At 41.7% G+C, this 16945-nt stretch overlaps 2 protein-coding genes across 13 annotated transcripts in view; both read right to left on the bottom strand.

Annotated features, from left to right (window-relative positions):
• The window catches only part of CCDC30 (coiled-coil domain containing 30), a 135917-nt gene extending 125326 nt beyond the window's left edge, over positions 1–10591 (bottom strand). For 3 of the 7 annotated variants that reach the window (XM_069588249.1, XM_069588208.1, XM_069588233.1), the window contains exons 1-2: positions 10555–10591; positions 491–662 (exon numbers count right to left, since the gene is read on the bottom strand). Coding sequence is in view for 4 of the 7 variants with exons in the window: in XM_069588208.1 (XP_069444309.1) it covers positions 491–550 (60 nt within the window). In the remaining 3 variants the exon portion in view is untranslated. Of the gene's footprint in view, positions 1–490; positions 663–10389 lie in introns of those variants that run through there. The other 4 variants (XM_069588198.1, XM_069588228.1, XM_069588241.1 and 1 more) reach the window with 3 other exon arrangements.
• Positions 504–16887, bottom strand: PPCS (phosphopantothenoylcysteine synthetase). 6 transcript variants are annotated; one of them, XM_069588464.1, is made up of 4 exons: positions 16310–16876; positions 16038–16141; positions 14006–14330; positions 504–662 (listed from the first exon to the last, which is right to left on the bottom strand). In XM_069588464.1, the coding sequence occupies exons 1-3, from the start codon at positions 16815–16817 to the stop codon at positions 14007–14009; spliced, it is 936 nt and encodes a 311-aa protein (XP_069444565.1). In that variant the 5' UTR covers positions 16818–16876; the 3' UTR covers positions 504–662; position 14006. The 6 variants fall into 6 exon arrangements, 5 of the variants coding, with proteins under 5 accessions (XP_069444565.1, XP_069444559.1, XP_069444582.1 ...); XR_011256754.1 differs by lacking the exon at positions 504–662 and adding an exon at positions 10048–10591 and having other exon boundaries at positions 15820–16141; XM_069588458.1 differs by lacking the exon at positions 504–662 and adding an exon at positions 10048–10591 and having other exon boundaries at positions 16310–16882.
• Positions 16888–16945: the final 58 nt, after the last annotated feature.

Genomic DNA, 16945 nt, shown 5'->3' with positions numbered 1-16945 from the left:
TACAAGGCCACCTTTGAGAAGCAGATCCATTTCCTGTAGGCTGACTAGTCAGGTCTCTAAGCCTACTAGCCAGAGAGTCAGCTAGAGGGCTGGTTATTGAGATAAGGAGGAATTTCCTAAGATAATGAAAGCCACCTTCAGCAGACCTATTTGGATATTCAACTAGTCCTCTCTGGGCAATGTCCTGTACATGTAGTCTGTTGGAAACCAATACAGATTGCTGACATATTTCATGAAAAAAAAAGTGTACACGTGAATGCTTTGCAAACTACACAGTGATACTCAAATATCGCTTTTTAATATGTTAACATAATGGAAGGATGATGACTAAAACCACAGTTTCTTTCTTCCTTTCTGGCCACATTGCACGCAACTTCCCCAACCAGGGAAAGAACGCTTGCCTCCTACAGTGGAGGCACAGAGTCTTAATCACTGAACCGCCAGGGACGTCCCCAAACCATGGCTATCTCAAAATTATATTAGTTCTTACGTCTTTAATTTCCTTCATGTGCTTCACTGACAGCTCTTCTAGATTTCTGGAAGCAGTCATCAGCCTGTCTTTGCTGTAACAAGCACCAGACAAAACAAGAGTTGCTCTTCTGTTAAGGCAAGCGGTTCAATTCCTTCTCAGGGTGGTGAAGTAAATCTAGTTGAAATTTTCCCTTGATAAAAGACATAAGCATATGTATGTATGTACAAACATACAACTGAGCATGCAAGAAATCTGTTATGTTTATATGCCTACAGTTAGACTCCTTACAAAGCATAGCTTAGTTTCTCTATTAATTAACAGTTATGTTATCAAGTAATAATGTGCACGTACATGAAATAGCTAAAGTACAAAAAATTAAAGCTTTGAAGAGTTCTACTATATCCTCTAAAATAGGAAAAGCATGTGTTAAAAAATACAAGCTTTCTGCCTGCCCAGTTCTGAAGTTTGTAATTTAATAGTCTGAAAATCTCCCCAAGGCCCCTCGCAATGTTATAAATCCCAAAGTAGTTTTTGTCTATTAAGTATTTAGAAATAAAAGGATTCCGCTGGGAGCTGGAAAGCCATTAATTCTCTACTATCAAGGAATTATTTTGCTCCTAGAAAGTGTCTTGTAACTTCTGTTGACTTCTAAGTCATTTAGCTTGCTTCTAAAACTTGATCTAAGCCTGCCATTGATACTGTCTTTAATTTTTTTAACTTGAAAGTAGTCATGCTACATAACAGCTTGCACTACATGGTGTGGAAGAGATAAATGTCTGCTGATTGATGGAATGGTATCTGTGTTATGAGAATCACTAAAGCATCACTATGAACAAAGCCAGAGGAGGTGATGGAATTCCAGGTGAGCTATCTCAAATCCTAAAAAATGATGCTGTGAACGTGTTGCATTCAATATGCCAGCAAATTTGGAAAACTCAGCAGTGGCTACAGGACTGGGAAAAGCCAGTTTTCATTCCAAACCCAAAGAAAGGCACTGCCAAACAATGTTCAAACTATTGCACAACTGTACTCATCTCACATGCTAACAAAGTAATGCTCAAAATTCTTCAAGCTAGGCTTCAACAATATGTGAACCAAGAACTTCCAGATGTTCCAGCTGGATTTAGAAAAGGCAGAAAAACCAGAGATCAAATTGCCAACAACCACTGAATCACAGAAAAAGCAAGAGAATTCCAGATAAATATCTACTCCTGCTTCACTGATTATGCTAAAGACTTTGACTGTGTGGATCAAAACAAACTGTGGAAAATTCTTAAAGAGATGGGAATACCAAATCACCTCATCTGCCTCTGAGAAACCTGTATGCAGGTCAAGAAGCAACAGTTAGAACTGGACATGGAACAATGGACAGGTTCCAAATTGGGAAAGGAGTACATCAAGGCTGTATATTCTCACCCTCTTATTTAACTTATATTAGAGTACATCATGTGAAATGCTGGGCTGCATAAAGCACAAGCTAGAATCAAGATTGACAGGAGAAATATCAATAATCTCAGATATGCAGATGATACCACCTTTATGGCAGACAAAGTGAAGAGGAACTAAAGAACCTCTTGATGAAGGTGAAAGAGGAGAGTGAAAAAGCTAGCTTAAAACTCAAAATTCAAAAAACTAAGATCATGGCATCCAGCCCCATCACTTCATGGCAAATAGATAGAGAAACAATGGAAACAGTGACAGACTTTATTTTCATGGGTTCCAAAATCACTGTGGACAGTGACTGCAGCTATGAAATTAAAAGACACTTGCTCCTTGGAAGAAAAGCTATAACAAACCTAGACAGCATATTAAAAAGCAGAGATACTACTTTGCCAACAAAGGTCCATATAGTCAAAGCTGTAGTTTTTCCAATAGTCATGTATGAATGTGAGAGTTGGACCATAAAGAATGAGCATCGAAAAATTGATGCTTCTGAACTGTGGTGTTGGAAAAGACTCTTGAGAGTCCTTGGACTACAAGAAGATCAAACCAGTCAGTCGTAAAGGAAATCAATCCTGAATATTCACTGGAAGGACTGATGCTGAAGCTGTAGCTCCAATACTTTGGCCACCTGATGAGAAGAGCTGACTGGTTAGGAAAGACCCGGATGCTGGGAAAGACTGAAGGCAGGAAGAGAAGGGGACGACAGAGGATGAGATGGTTGGATGGCATCACTGACTCAATGGACATGAGTTTAAGCAAGCTCCAGGACATGGTGAAGGACAGGGAAGCCTGGCGTGCTGCAGTCCATGGAGTTGCAAAAAGTCGGACATGACTAAGAGACTGAACAACAATTGTGAATAAGACTCGTTGGTATAATCAAATATATTAATAACTTTTAACTAAGGTAATGTGACCCAGATTATAGGGATAAGCAGAACTGTCATTGAACTGCAGTTAGTCTACAGAATCATGATCAGTTTTGCTTTTTTAACAGTAAAACTATGTTTTGATTATTTTTATCTTTTCTTGATACGTTTTCCAGAGTTTCGTTCTTTTCACGTCAACAGCTCTTGTGGATGATATATAAAATGTTAATTATCATCTGATACATTAAAGAAAAAAGAGGGTCCAGATCTGAATTTTAGTGCCCCACGCATCTTCCCCATGACTTATAGCTAAAAGTCTTCCTGTGCTCCTCACCCTACTCTCATCATCTGGTCCCCATTCATATCCTCCTCCCTACAAGGTCTCTGAGCACTAGTCAGTTCCTTGTGGTTTTAGTTCTGAGTATTAGAGGACCCAAGACACTAGAAATCCATTTGGCAATATAGAAAAATGCTTCTGTTATAATAAAGATAAAAAGTAGAACATAAAGGTATTATTACAACTATGTAAAAATCAGACACATAAGAATGGAAGCAAATACATCAAAATGTTAAAACACAACTGTGATAACTTGGTGAGATTATGAATAATAAGAAAACAAATGTTTGAATTCTTACATGTCCTACACTGTGAGTTGCTTGCCCCCAAGAGAGTAGCATACGCCCCGTCACCCTACCATGTTGTGGGGTAGAGTGGGGCAGTCTTAAGCTGGAGGAAGTTGAAAGGAGAAGTGGATGGGGGATATTGAGAATACTTTTGCATTCCTGGCTTCTGGGAAATTTGGGGTATTGGAGGGTAAGCAGCAATACAGGAAAAGGAAGCTTGTCTGGTCCAGACGGTGGTATAGGATGCAAGTCAATAGCCAAGCGTATGACTCATCCAAGCTCCTAGACTGAACACCCTTCCAAAGCCAGAGACCTTTAACCTCCATTCTACTTAGTCATCTAAGCCCTTGGCTTCCACTGAGCTCCTGTCACAACCTAAACTACTGTTGAAATCCCACAATTCTAAATTCCAAATGTCCCACTCGTCCACCTTCCACTCTTTTGTGTGTGTATAGTAAATATACGAAAGTTAAAATTTACCACTTTAACCATACTTAAGTGTAGAACCCAGTGGCACTAAGAACACTCTCGGTGCTGCGCAATCGTTACTGCTATCCATTTTCAGAACATTTTCATTATCCCAAACATAAGCTCTGTATCCATTAAACAACGAGACCCCATTTCCCACGCTCTAATTTCTGTCTCTATAAACGTGCCTATTCCAGGTACCTCATATGAGTGGAATCATACATTTGTCCCTTTGTTTCTGGCTTATTTCACTTAGCATGTCTTCAGGTTTCACCCTCTTCATATCATGGATCAGAATTTCCTTCCTTTTTAAGGCTGAATAACATTTCACTGTATCTATTTTGGTTATCCACTCATCTGTTGATGGGCATTTGAGTTGTTTCCACCTTTTGACTATTGTGAATAACACTGCTGTGAAACACTGGTGTAACTAGTATCTAAGTTCCTGCTCTAGCTGTTTGGGGCATCTTCCTAGGAATGGAATTTTTGGATATATAGATCTATGTATATTAACTTTGGGGGGAACTGCCATAAATATATTAAAAAATAGCCATAGAAATGGGTGTGAAGTTGTTGCTCTCTTAAACTATTCTACAATGACAGTTGAAACCTCCAGTCCCTGGACCATTACATCTTGTCTCAAATTACCAGATACTCTTTGGCTTCACTTATTTCCCCCTCAAGCCTGGACCCTACTGTGGTTCATCTCAATCAGTCTCTCATCAATGTTTCCAGCTATCTAACCCCTTGTCCCATCTTCCCTGCAAATCCAAACCGGGGGGAAAGTTGGACCATCTGACTTGTCTCTACCTATTTTAGTTTGCTGAGTGCTGGGAGAGAGAAATGAACAAGCATGCACACTGGAGCCACTACAAATCCATGGTCTGCCGCCTGAGCCAAGCTTCTCTGCTTGCATAGGTCCTTCCATGCACTTGGCCAGTTTCTGCCACCATTTCACTCAGTAGATATTCAGAACTTCCACCTCTCCCATCAAACTCCAAACCTCACCTCTTCCGTCTGTTGGCATATGACCGTGTCTCCCACAGCACTAGTAAAAACTAAGGCCATCATAAGACTGTCAGCTTCTTCTACGGCCATCAGTACACTAACCACCATTTTTAGAGATCCTTTCCCTTCTCAGAGGAAGAGTTTTCCATTCTCTTGTCCAGAGCAAATCCCTTTATCCGTGTTCCAGATCCCATCTCGGATTGCTTCTTTTTTCTTTTCTGTTGGCTCACTATCTCCCTCTCAACTGATGTCATCTCCTTAGGTTAAGATGTCTTTGATGGTAAAAATAAAGATACAAAATAACTCTCCTTTGATCCTACCACATCCCCCTCTGGAGTTACTATCCTCTTTCTAATCTATCTTACCCTCCTCAAGTCACAGCATTTGGCTTCTGCTCTTACTACTTGTACTCATACTCTCAGCAACAACCCTCAAAATGCCAAATTCAACTGGACATGTTTCTGCTCTTTTTAGGAGTGGTATCTATCCACTCCTTTCTGTTCTGTGATGTCACTTTTTCCTGTTTTCACTCTTACCTCCCTGGCCTTTCCTTTCCTGTGTTCTTCCTGGGCTCTTCAACAGACACGTCAAATGCCACCATTCCTAAGAACCCTGCCTTTGGCTCTCCGCCCTTCTTACTATCATGGTGACGAACAGCTCAGGCAGGGGAGTCTGACATGCCTTGGTCCAAATCCTGGCTCCATCACTTTCTAGTTGTGTGAGTAACACAATTCATCTAACTTCTTTAAACTTTGATTGCCCTCAAAGAGAATGGACATAATAGTAATACCAATCTCATTGGGTTATTAGGAGAATTAAACAATAATCCATCTCTGCTAAGCTCCAGGTCTATCTAGAAAAATTAGCAAGAAACAAATACACTGAAGTTAGAACACATATAAATAAGTAAATGTAGCAGAAATTGCCAGTTTTTCTTCTATATATATATATATATTTAAATATGTTTATTTTTAATAGATGATTGTGTAGTCTTCTTTTTTGCTGCAGAAATAATACTTTTTTTGGGACTGGTCACAAGGATGCCTGCCTTCTGCTAGATACACCCATGTGACTAAGTTCTGACCAATAGGATGTAAACGGAATTGTGTGCCACCTAGTTTAGGAAATGTCCTTAAAGGAAAAGGATGGCCTCATCCTCTTCCTTTCTACTGGCTGGAATGCAGACAAAGATAATTTGAAGCTTGAGCATCCATCCTGGACACCATGATGTGGAAGCCACAGACCAAGGATGATATACTATCATATGAGAGAAGATATCTGAACCTTTGGTAATTTCAAAATGCTGCCCTATCAGTTCTGGGGTGCTTGCTTCTTGACTTTTATGTGACTTTTATTTTCAGGCCATTATTATTTTGAGTTTTCTGGCCTTTACAGCTGACCAATCCTAACTACTCAGAAGGGTTATTGAAAGAATAAGATACAAGGGCATATGCTGCAAACAAGGAGATCAAACCAGTCCATCCTAAAGGAAATCAGTCCTGAATATTCATTGGAAGGACTGATGCTGAAGCTGAAGCTCCAATGCTTTGGCTACCTGATGTGAAGAACTGACTCATTGGAAAAGACCCTGATGCTGGGAAAGATTGAAGGCAGGAGGAGAAGGGGACAACAGAGGATGAGATGGTTGGATGGCATCACGGACTCAATGGACATGAGTTTGAGCAAGCTCTGGGAGCTGGTGATGGACAGGAAAGCCTGGCGTGCTGCAGTCTATGGGGTCACAAAGAGTCGGACACGACTGAGCAACTGAACTAACTGAAACCTGGTTTGGTTGGTGGTTTAGTCACTAAGTTGTGTCCGACTCTTGCGACCCCATGGACTGTAGCCTTCCAGGCTCCTCTGTCCGTGGGATTCTCCAGGCAAGAATACTGGAGTGGGTTGCCATTAACCTAGTTACATGGAAAATGAACATGGAACTAAGATAGTCATTGCTAGTCTATCCTGACCCATAAGGTCTTTCGCCTGTGTTTCCCTATGAACCTGCTCCCATTTACTTGCTTTTCCACACAGATGGCTTTTCTCTGTGTGCTCAACAGCAAAGCTAAAAATAGTCATCTGAGTCCTAAACCTATGTAATTTTTCAGATTAAGTCATTTCTTTTATCTATCCCTTTTAGTTCAAATTTATGAAAGAGAGACAATTATTTGTTGCTCACCCCATGAATTGCTCCCCTCTCTCTGAAGTTAGTTGTACAATATTCCTTGTTCAGTTAGCTGTGGCTAGGACAGGTGGGAAGTAGGGATAAAAATACAGCCACCAAGCCTATCCTTTAAGCAAGGATTGGCAGAAAAGTACAAATTCCAGGGCAGAGGATGTAGGCAAGAAGGCAATACAAAATGAATCTACTAGTTAAGACCAAATGCATATCCAACTCTCTAGTATATAGCTCAGTTTGAAAAATCCACTCATCTTTCTTAACACTTGGTCTTCCATCTGTATCCCAGTTAAAATCACTATCAATATAGTTTCCCAAGTCAGAAATCTGGGAGTTATCTTTGGCCTATCCTTATTCATTCCACTCTCATGGACAACCAGTCCCTGCATTTGTGGATTCCATCTCTTTGATCATTTTCTAATTAATCCTCTCTTATTAGTTTTGGAGAAGGCAATGGCACCCCACTTCCATACTCTTGCCAGGAAAATCCCATGGACGGAAGAGCCTGGTAGGCTGCAGTCCATGGGGCTGCGAAGAGTCAGACACAACTGAGCGACTTCACTTTCACTTTTCACTTTCATGCACTGGAGAAGGAAATGGCAACCCACTCCAGTGTTCTTGCCTGGAGAGTCCCAGGGACGGCGGAGCCTGGTGGGCTGCCGTCTATGGGGTCGCACAGAGTCGGACATGACTGAAGCAACTTAGCAGCAGCAGCAGCAGTGTAACAGTGTCCTTAACTGATTTTCTTGCTGCTGGGCTGGCCCCCATCCAGTCTGTACTCTATAAAGTTCTCAGACTGACCCTTGTAAATGCAAATCACTTGCTGCTTAACATTCCCATTGCTTTCAGGAAGTCTGGATCCTCAGCTTGGCACCAGAGTCTTCACAACATGAGCCCTACATGTCTCTCTCTTATCTTCTGCCACACCTTGACAGCCCTTCATGCCGGTGTATGGACTGATCCCCATCATGCTGCTTATTCCACGACTCTGAATATTTGGGTCCCTCTGTCTGGAATCCTGGGTCCTTCTGCCTGTTCTGCTCTGACATCCCAGAACTAACATGTTCCCGTTTTACTGAGCCCCAATGGTTGAGTAATTTGAAACTTATAAAAAAGTAGATCTTGAGGTAATATAAATTCATTCTTTGAATTCTAAATGCTCTAACATCTAAACCGTGCCTAAACTCGCCCACATAACAAAGTACATAAGCATACTATTCTTTAAAAGGAGATACTGAATACATGCTCATTATCTTAAAAAGTCACGGTCTGGAAAGAAGCACATCTTGTGGCATTTTGGGAGCTTCTAAAAACTTCTAGATGTAAAGAATGAGGTGGTAAAAGCAAACTGAGATAGAGGCAAAGAATTTGAAATGGGAAGAGGACAAAAGAATGAGTGCAGTCATTTCGACTTGTTCTTGGCGCTGCAGTAGGTGCCTTCAACTACAGTGCGAATCCAGGACCATACCTCGTGCTACAGCTACAGCGTATCTCCTGGCGCTGAACAAAGGATGAGCCTGTGACCCCATGGTCTTTGAGTGACATAAGGGAACACAGTAAAGAGTATGGCCTGAAAACTGAGAAATCCACTTAGGTTATTCATCCTACCCCTTCTTTCTTCCTCCTACACAAATATAATTTAAAACATACAAATGTCTTAAATACAGTATCCATTTATACAGTTTTTTTTTCTTTTCAATTTGCAAATAAAATGAGAAAAATAAACTTTTAAAAAGTTGAAAACAATGTAGCAATGTTTAAACACCTAAAATACAGAATTAAGTGAAACAGAGAAGCAAACGCCCATTGTTAACTATGTAAAAAACATATGCACATGAGCAAGGATTGACACAGAACAGAACAATGAACTACTGATATGTCAACCTTAGCACTGCTGTCAGACTCAGCCAGCCATTCAGGGCTGGCTAACTCTTTCTTGTCGGGGGACAGAAGAATGGAGGGCAGAATCTCTGGCTTCTACTAACTAGATGCCAGTTATATATCATCAGTTGTGACAACTAAAAATGTCTCCATCCATTGCCATGTTTCTTAGGGAGCAAAATCCTCCCCCTGCTGCCCCATCCAAGGTTTAGTAGCACTAGGCTAGGGGTAAGAGGAAAGTTTTCTGAATTTTATGTTAACATTGCCATAATGATGTTTGTTTAATAAATATATACTGGAAGGGGAAAAGAAAACTCCTTAACATATAGCATCTAACAGCCCTTACTACCAAGAGTTAAAATTTATTCAGCTCTCATTTAATATGAAAAAAATTTTAAAAGCCACAGAACTCATTTTCCTTCTCCAATCTATTATAGAAGAGAAAGCTGAATTTCTCAGTATGTGGACACTTGACTTGGCTTTGAGCGTGACTACCACAAATAACTGATGAAATTAGTCTGATAAATAAAAATATCTAAAGCATTCTATCCCCACAAATACCCATTTAAAATGTACACTTTGCCTATCTTCAAAATAACTTTATATATATATATATAATAGTAAAACTCAACAAGAAACACATACTTTAAGACAAATTAAAGTTTTCCAAGCTCAGTTACAAGTACACTGGATCTAAAGAAATCATATTCTACTTTTACAGCCTCTCTTCCAAGTTTCTGAGGGCTTTTAAGCCTGCCCATTGCCAAAAATATTTATTTTCAATCATTCCTCCTGTTTTTGTTTCTTATCTTATACCACAAGGAATGTTTTCTGATTAAGACCTATCATGAAGAGCAGGCACAAGAATTGTTTCAAGCATCTCCTTTCCTGAAAATTCTATTCTGTCATGGTGTTGAGTTCATACGGACTTGAAGTTGTTAACAATCATTTCGAATGATCTTTTCACAAACGTGAATGCGTCACTAAAATGAATGCCTAAAACAGTATACACTTAACAAGAAACATCTTTCTCTAAATAAGACTGAGATAAGTCCAAAAGTACATTTGGATTTTTTTCTCCTCCATTTTCAAAACACACCAGACTTGTAGAAATTTACTGTTTGTATTTACCAATGTATGCTTTTCCATTTTCGTCTCGAGTTTACTCAAGACAGAATGACTGCCGTAGTACAGAGACACAAAGAAAATCTTCCAAATGATTCCAGGGCTGGAGAATGTGAAATGCTTAGTTACCCAAAGCATTATAGCAGGAAAGAAGGAGGGGGTGTAGAGATAACAGAGGTGATGGAGACGAGTGAACATTCAGGAATGCGCAGTGTGGACAAGAAAGGGCGAGAATGGCTGTACAATGATCAGGATGAGAAAACTGACGCTCAGGGTAATGAGAGAAGTGGATGAGGTTGCAGCTTGAAAGGCACAAGGTAACTGACTTGATGACGTCTGATGTTGAGGATACAAAGGGGCTCCAGAGCTTCATCAGGAATTCAAGTTCTGCATGACGAACAAACGGCAAAAGGGAGGAAACAGCAGTTCTTTGTTCACAGGCCGACACTCAGAGGATGCCGTAGCTCGGTGGACTTTGTCATGGCCCCTACCTTCACGCGCAGTCTCTGAGTAGGGCTGAGTCTTCGCCTGGAAAGTGAGCAAAGGAACGCCTACTTAAACAGCTTGAGTGTTCTAAACTCTCTTTAAAGAAAAGCAGCAGCCTAATTCTAAGGGCCTGTGACGGGTGGGTTCCTGGAAACCGACCAATCTATTCTCAGGCCGAATCCCTCCAGCCCGCGGCTAGAAAGGCCAAGCCAGGTGAGGCTCTTCTGTCGTTTTGGGCCGTGCCGGGAAAGGCCTGGAATGCTGAAAAAGAGCGAAGAATAGCTGCTTTCTTCCTTGGGGCTGCGGGAACCTCAGGAATCAAGCCGGAAATTGTCTCTTGGAAAGCGCGGTGAGGGTCCGGGGGCCGCCAGGGTGCGAGCGGCAGGTGCCTGCTCAGTCCCGGGCGTCATAGCAACCGCGCTCGCCGCGGAGACGCCTGGCCGTCCTTCCGGCGGCAACCATAGAAACGACGCGCGCCATTGGCTCAGGAGTTGCGCTTCCGGCCAGAGACCATTGCTACGGTGCAGACCATTGGCCTCTAAGTTACGGTAACGAAGGCACGGCTCTTCCCTATGGCTCTGCAGTAACCATGGTAACGTCGTGGTGCCTATTTGCAACTTCAAGTTCTGTCACAGGGCATTAATTGTTCTCAGCTTCCTGCCAAACCTTATCTAGAGCCCCAGTCTAACAAACTTGGATTAAATTTCCTAGAAATAACTTCATTCTTAAAAGGTGGGGGGTGGGGGAAGCTAGGTCAGCGGTTCTGAATTTTAGGACTTGTCACTCATCACCTGGGTAGGGCACCTAAGACAAATCACAACACTTTTGGAACCCGCTTATTATTGTAAAAATGACGAAACCGAACTTGACTACAACTATTCCTTAAGTCCTTTAGAAGTCCTAAGCACTGAAAATTCGGTTTTCGCGAACCATATTCTCCACCTATGTAAGGTAAAATAAAAATATCTAGAAGACACAACATTTAACAAAGGACCGGTTTATATGCTCTTCATTTAAATACTCTTATCGCAAGATTCTAGTTAGTTTACCTAAACCCGCTTTTACTCATGTTTTGGGGCCCACGCTTTTCTGGTATCCCCAAGATACATTTAACATTTCTTAACCTTATTCTAGTTTCTCACAGGCTCCTTTCCACAGCTTTGCCAGTTCTACATGCATTATCTGGACAGATAGTACCCCTTACACTTCCTAATCTCTCCCTCTGGCACCAGAGCCCTTGCAAGTGTTTTTTCTTTTTTTCCCCTCTGATCTAAAATGCTCACCACCATCTCCCCAGCCCACTTCTAACAGTTAAAGCATCATTTTCTTCTTAGGGATACATTGTTTTGTCCTCCAATTTAGATTCAGGATCCTTCTTATTTGCTCTAATTGACTTATGTTCCTTTTTATTCTTAGATTTTTATTTTGGGCTGTGCCCTGGCTTGGGACTGAACCTGGGCCATGGCAGTGAAAGCACCAAGTCGTAACCAGTGAACCACCAGGGAACTCCCTCACTCTTAGGTCTTGCTTTCTTCACACACTTCCATCTGCTGACTAAAAAAACCACCTCTTGGAATTTTCACATGCTCTGAATGAAAATGAAACTGAATTGGAAAACACTAAACAATTCCATTTAGGGTAATGGAGGTTGTTTTTAAGCCTTAACAAAACACAATAGAAAATGGTTCCTAAGGGGAGTAATAATGATATTAATAAAAACAAACATTACAATCACTTCTAGTTCTAGCTCCATTTATCCTCATTATACATTCAAAGATAATGACAGCCATCATCTACACGAACCTACAGATGTAGAGAAGGGAAGAAGTCAATCTTTTACTTCATGCTCCTTTTGTACTGCAGCCACTGTCTACAGTATGTTGCTTTTTAGATTTTGCTATTTGGATCAGAAATTAATTTTAAATTTTGTTCAACGGGAATGCTGCTTCCAGAGAAGTCCTGATTGCTGCAGTTACTTTAGTTTCCTGATTTAATGAAGTCACATTTCTTGATGACATATTTAGGTATATCTCGGCATTTATGTGCAAATCTCAAAGTTTATTATACTTCTATTATCAGACAGATACATTGGACTACTCTTTCCAACACACTCCATGAATTGCATTTTAACTAATTTATGTCAAGCACTTTTTTATACCTAGTTCTTAATGACAGTTTTTCACACTGCATTCTGGACCACCCTATGGATCACTGAGGGTACTTCTCTGGTCTACTTATTTTGCACTCCCAACCAAAAGCCCAGGACAGTGAGAGCTTTGAAAACTTCTCAAGGATTCAGGAATCAAGCAAGGCGCGAGCAGTAACACTGCCTTGCTAAGTGATTAAATTTAGCAATTGTAACCATTTATTTTGCAAATTATGTGTCAAGTGCCAGACTCATGCTTTACCTTCACCAGTTATTTAATCCCCACAACAAATGGTGTTACTTTGCAGAGAAATTATCACCATTTTATAGATGAGGAAACTTGAGATTAAGTCAGGTATCAAAGTTTATAAGGTGAATAGATGGCACAGCTGGAAGGGTGAAATCTGCTAAGACAACTGCAAAACCCATACTCTTTACCTCCTTCAGGGCCATGGTCACCAACTGGGTCCTGCCTGGCCTCCAGCTTACCTTTCCCACAATCGCAGTTATAAAATATTTGAAAGGTAAATTCTTAACTCAAATATGAAGTGAGTCTAGGAAGAGAAGCAAGAAGTAAATATGGTGGGATAATCATCAATCTACAGCAAATCTGTCTTTGGGGAGGTGTCCTTCTCTCCTACACCTGTTTTTACTAAATTTCAAGAAAAACCAACATCATCGTATTGACTTTGGGGCACATACTTTATTGTACTTAATTTTTATATAGCCATTTCCCAAACTAGACATGTTTATTCATCTTTTTGAACTAACTCTGGAAGATAGTGAAGAACAGGGGAGCCTGGCATGCTGTAGTCCATGGGGTCACAGAGCTGGACACGACTTAGCAACTGAACAACAATTCACCTTTGACTCTTCAAAATCCTGAGGGCCTACCACATAGTAGGTATCAACAAAATAAGCATGGCCATTCAGGCATCCATCATCCTTTTTATAGTGTGAAGAAGGCTGATGTTCAGGCCCCACATGTATATTTTGAGGAATATAATACCCAATAAGCTTTTTTTTTTAAGCTGAGAAACAGCTAGAGTCATTCTCAAAATCAAGGTAACATTCAGGTGAGTGTGTCAGGTGGTTCGGTGATAACAGATTTGCCTTTGCTTTCATTTTTTAAGAGTATCGAAAGACCTTTGAAAGACAGATGCCGAGCCACATTAGCCTGCCCACCACTCACTGCTTTTCCTCTTCATTTTCTGTCTTCATGAAAGCAAAGGATTTATTCTACTTCTCACCACCTATAAGAGCCCTGGTCCACTGAACAAGTTTTGATCCTATAAATAAAGGCTTTTTACCTCAGTTTTTGTCACGTATAAAAGCAGTATGTCGAGACTGAAGATAATCCACTATCTTCTCTTCTATCTCTATGCCTTTCTCTACTTCTTCCTCTGATAACAGTAACTTGGTTTCTGAGTCTTTGGTTATAATAACCACAGAAGATCGCCGTGAATCAAGGATATTAGCCACCACCACTTGATGTCGATACACTTCTAAAGCATTCCGTGCACGATCAATTATGATGGAGGGGTCAGTCTCCAACTTAAAGGAAATTATAAATGCTTTGGGAGCCCAGTCTTTAACCAAAGGAGAAAGCATTTTTGGCACCATCTTCATTGTTATCTGTATTGGAAAAAGAGAATCTTAATAAGCAAACAAGGTTACTACCTACCAGGCAGGTCAATCTCAAAGGAAATCAAGGAAGCAAGGACTCAGATGTTTGGCTACGTCAATTCAAGTAGGATTTCTCACTGCCAAACTTTTTAAAGCGTATTAAATGCTTACTTAAAAGTGCTGCCTTTGTAGGGTTCATAAGGATGCCTGATTTCAAAGCTTCATGCATATTCTGGGGCAAACTACATCCTATGAATTAGCCTTGCCTTGTAACCCTCATTACCATAAATAAAACTCTGAATAAATAGCATTATATTTTCTCAAACATTCCCTTTATATTTAATCCAAACCCTCAAATAAACAAATACAAATAATCTGTTTACACAAATGTTACTCTGGCAGAAGCTCAAGGTTGAGTTTTTAAATCCCTCAGCCTAAAATATTTCTTCCACTGGTGGACTATTTGATTCCATTAAAAAACTGTCACTGGTAACATCTTAGCACTGAGGAAACAGAATTGATTTTATTTTTATTCATCAACACCACAATATCATTCTCAATCCCTTCTAAGGGGAATGTTGAGTTGTTTTGTGTACTTTCAAGTACACTACAGAACTAAGAATTACAGGATAAAGTAAGGTTCCCAGAATTTAAAGTGTGAAATCACTAAGCTAATCGTCAGAATTTTCCCTCAAATAGTTAGCAAGAGTGACAGGGATCACATACCCGTTCCCCATTTTACTTTTCTGCTTAGAATTTATCACTACCTAATATACTATGCATTTGACTTACTGTTTCCTCTGCAGAGTATAAGCAAAACCAGGGCACAATATGTTTCTTTTCACTGCCTTATCTCCTACAATAGTGTCTGGCATATAGTAGGTACTCAATAAACATTTGTTGAAGAAATGAAAAAATAAACTGTCCCACAGAATCAGCAAGTGCTCCACAGGTAGTTTCTCCGATTTAAATCCTACTTGTATCACCCAATAAAAGACTAAGAATTCCCTCAGGTTCCAAGAAGCCAGATGATTTCAGCATCTTCACCACACCACTACCCTCCTCATACCTTCTCCTTAAACTGCAACAATAACCACCATCTCATCTGCCCCCACCACTCTCTCTAATTCACCTTTCACGATGATGCCAGAATGTTCTTCACAAACAAAAACTTTATCTCATTCTCTTACGTTTCCCTTGGCTCCATAGGATTAAGTTCAAGCTCCTTAAGAAGGAACACAAAATTTTCTATGAAGGAAGCTGTTCCTTCAGTCTGCCCTCCACCCTCACCACTCTCCAGCTTTACCAGACAATGTCAGTTCACAACACAATGCCCATTTTTAAGCTCCAATTGTGTACTCTATCTGGAATGATCTTCCCTTGGTCTGATACACCTTCTGCTCATCTTTTAAAACCCAGTTCAAGCCATTTCCTCCAGAAAGCCTTGACTTTCCCCAAGATTCACTCACCCCATGCTCTGACTTCACTTGGTACGTACCTCTACTAGAGCATTTATCACTCTGTACTGTAATTATGTCTGTGTCCAGCAACCTCAACAGATTGTGAGGTTCTTGAGGGAGGGCGGTGTCTTATTCATCTCTGTATCCCTAGTGCCTAGCACATACGGAATGCAGAAAGGCCATCTCCAGATCAAAAGGAAATTAACCCAAGATTGGTTATAGGGAATCAGATCTCTGGAAGAGAAGCGCCCATCACCTGCAGTGGGCCCCCAGATGACTGGATCTTGTGTTCAGGCATTTCAGAGGCAGGAACATAGAAATCTGACACGGCCGCAGCCAGGTAAAACATCGCAGAAGAACCTGAAAAAAGAAGCACAGAGTGTAATAAATCAGAGAAGTGTATGGAGTCAGCTCCTTTTCAACTCAGGGTCCTCCGTTGTGAGAGCCCTGGGTATATAGTAAGGGGCTATGTGTCTAGGGGGAAAGGCTCTGCCTCCTGGCTTCCGATGAACTCCTAAAGGCACGCACCTAGTGGGTTGAGAGCCTGGGCTGCAGCCTGCAGCAAATGCAAATAGTCTGCCAAAGTGGTGAACTCTATGGCCAGAAAGGTGCCGGCAGCCTCAGCTTCCTGGTAACTCTGCAGAGCTGCGGCGAAGCCCGGGAGTGCTTTTTCCTCCGCCTCCAGGCTCAGCAAGCCCGAAGGCGCTTGGCTGGAGGGCCGCAGAACAGACAGCCAGGTCTGGGGCGGGTAGCGGTGGGCAAAGGGGAAGGCAGAGCGCGCGCGGTACAGGAACAGAACCCCGTAGCCCGCGGCCAAGAAGGCTTCGGCCGAGCTAGCACCGCGCCGCCCACTGCTGAAGTTGTCCAGGAAGCGCACAGGCCGGGCTTCCAGAGGGACCTTGGTGCCGCCGGAAGTGACCAACACCACCCGTCGGCCCTGCGCGCCCAACCGGGCGGCGAACCGAGCCATAACCTCTGCCCAGCGCGCAGCACCGGCCGGCTGGGGAAACTCGGCAACCAGGTCCACGGCCGCCATCAGTCCCCGAGCGCCTCCGCGTCTGCGCAAACTCTGGGCGCTGCGGCGCCACGCCCCCTGTCCCCTTACCTGGCCCGCGCGCAGCCGCAATAGTAACTGGGCGGTTGGCTACGGTGCGCTGGACGTCA

The sequence above is a fragment of the Ovis canadensis genome, chromosome 1 (genome assembly GCF_042477335.2).
Source record: "Ovis canadensis isolate MfBH-ARS-UI-01 breed Bighorn chromosome 1, ARS-UI_OviCan_v2, whole genome shotgun sequence".
In the NCBI taxonomy this organism is placed as follows: Eukaryota; Metazoa; Chordata; class Mammalia; order Artiodactyla; family Bovidae; genus Ovis; species Ovis canadensis.
Note: the sequence above shows the minus strand (reverse complement) of the source record. Positions and strands in the feature narration are given on the sequence as shown.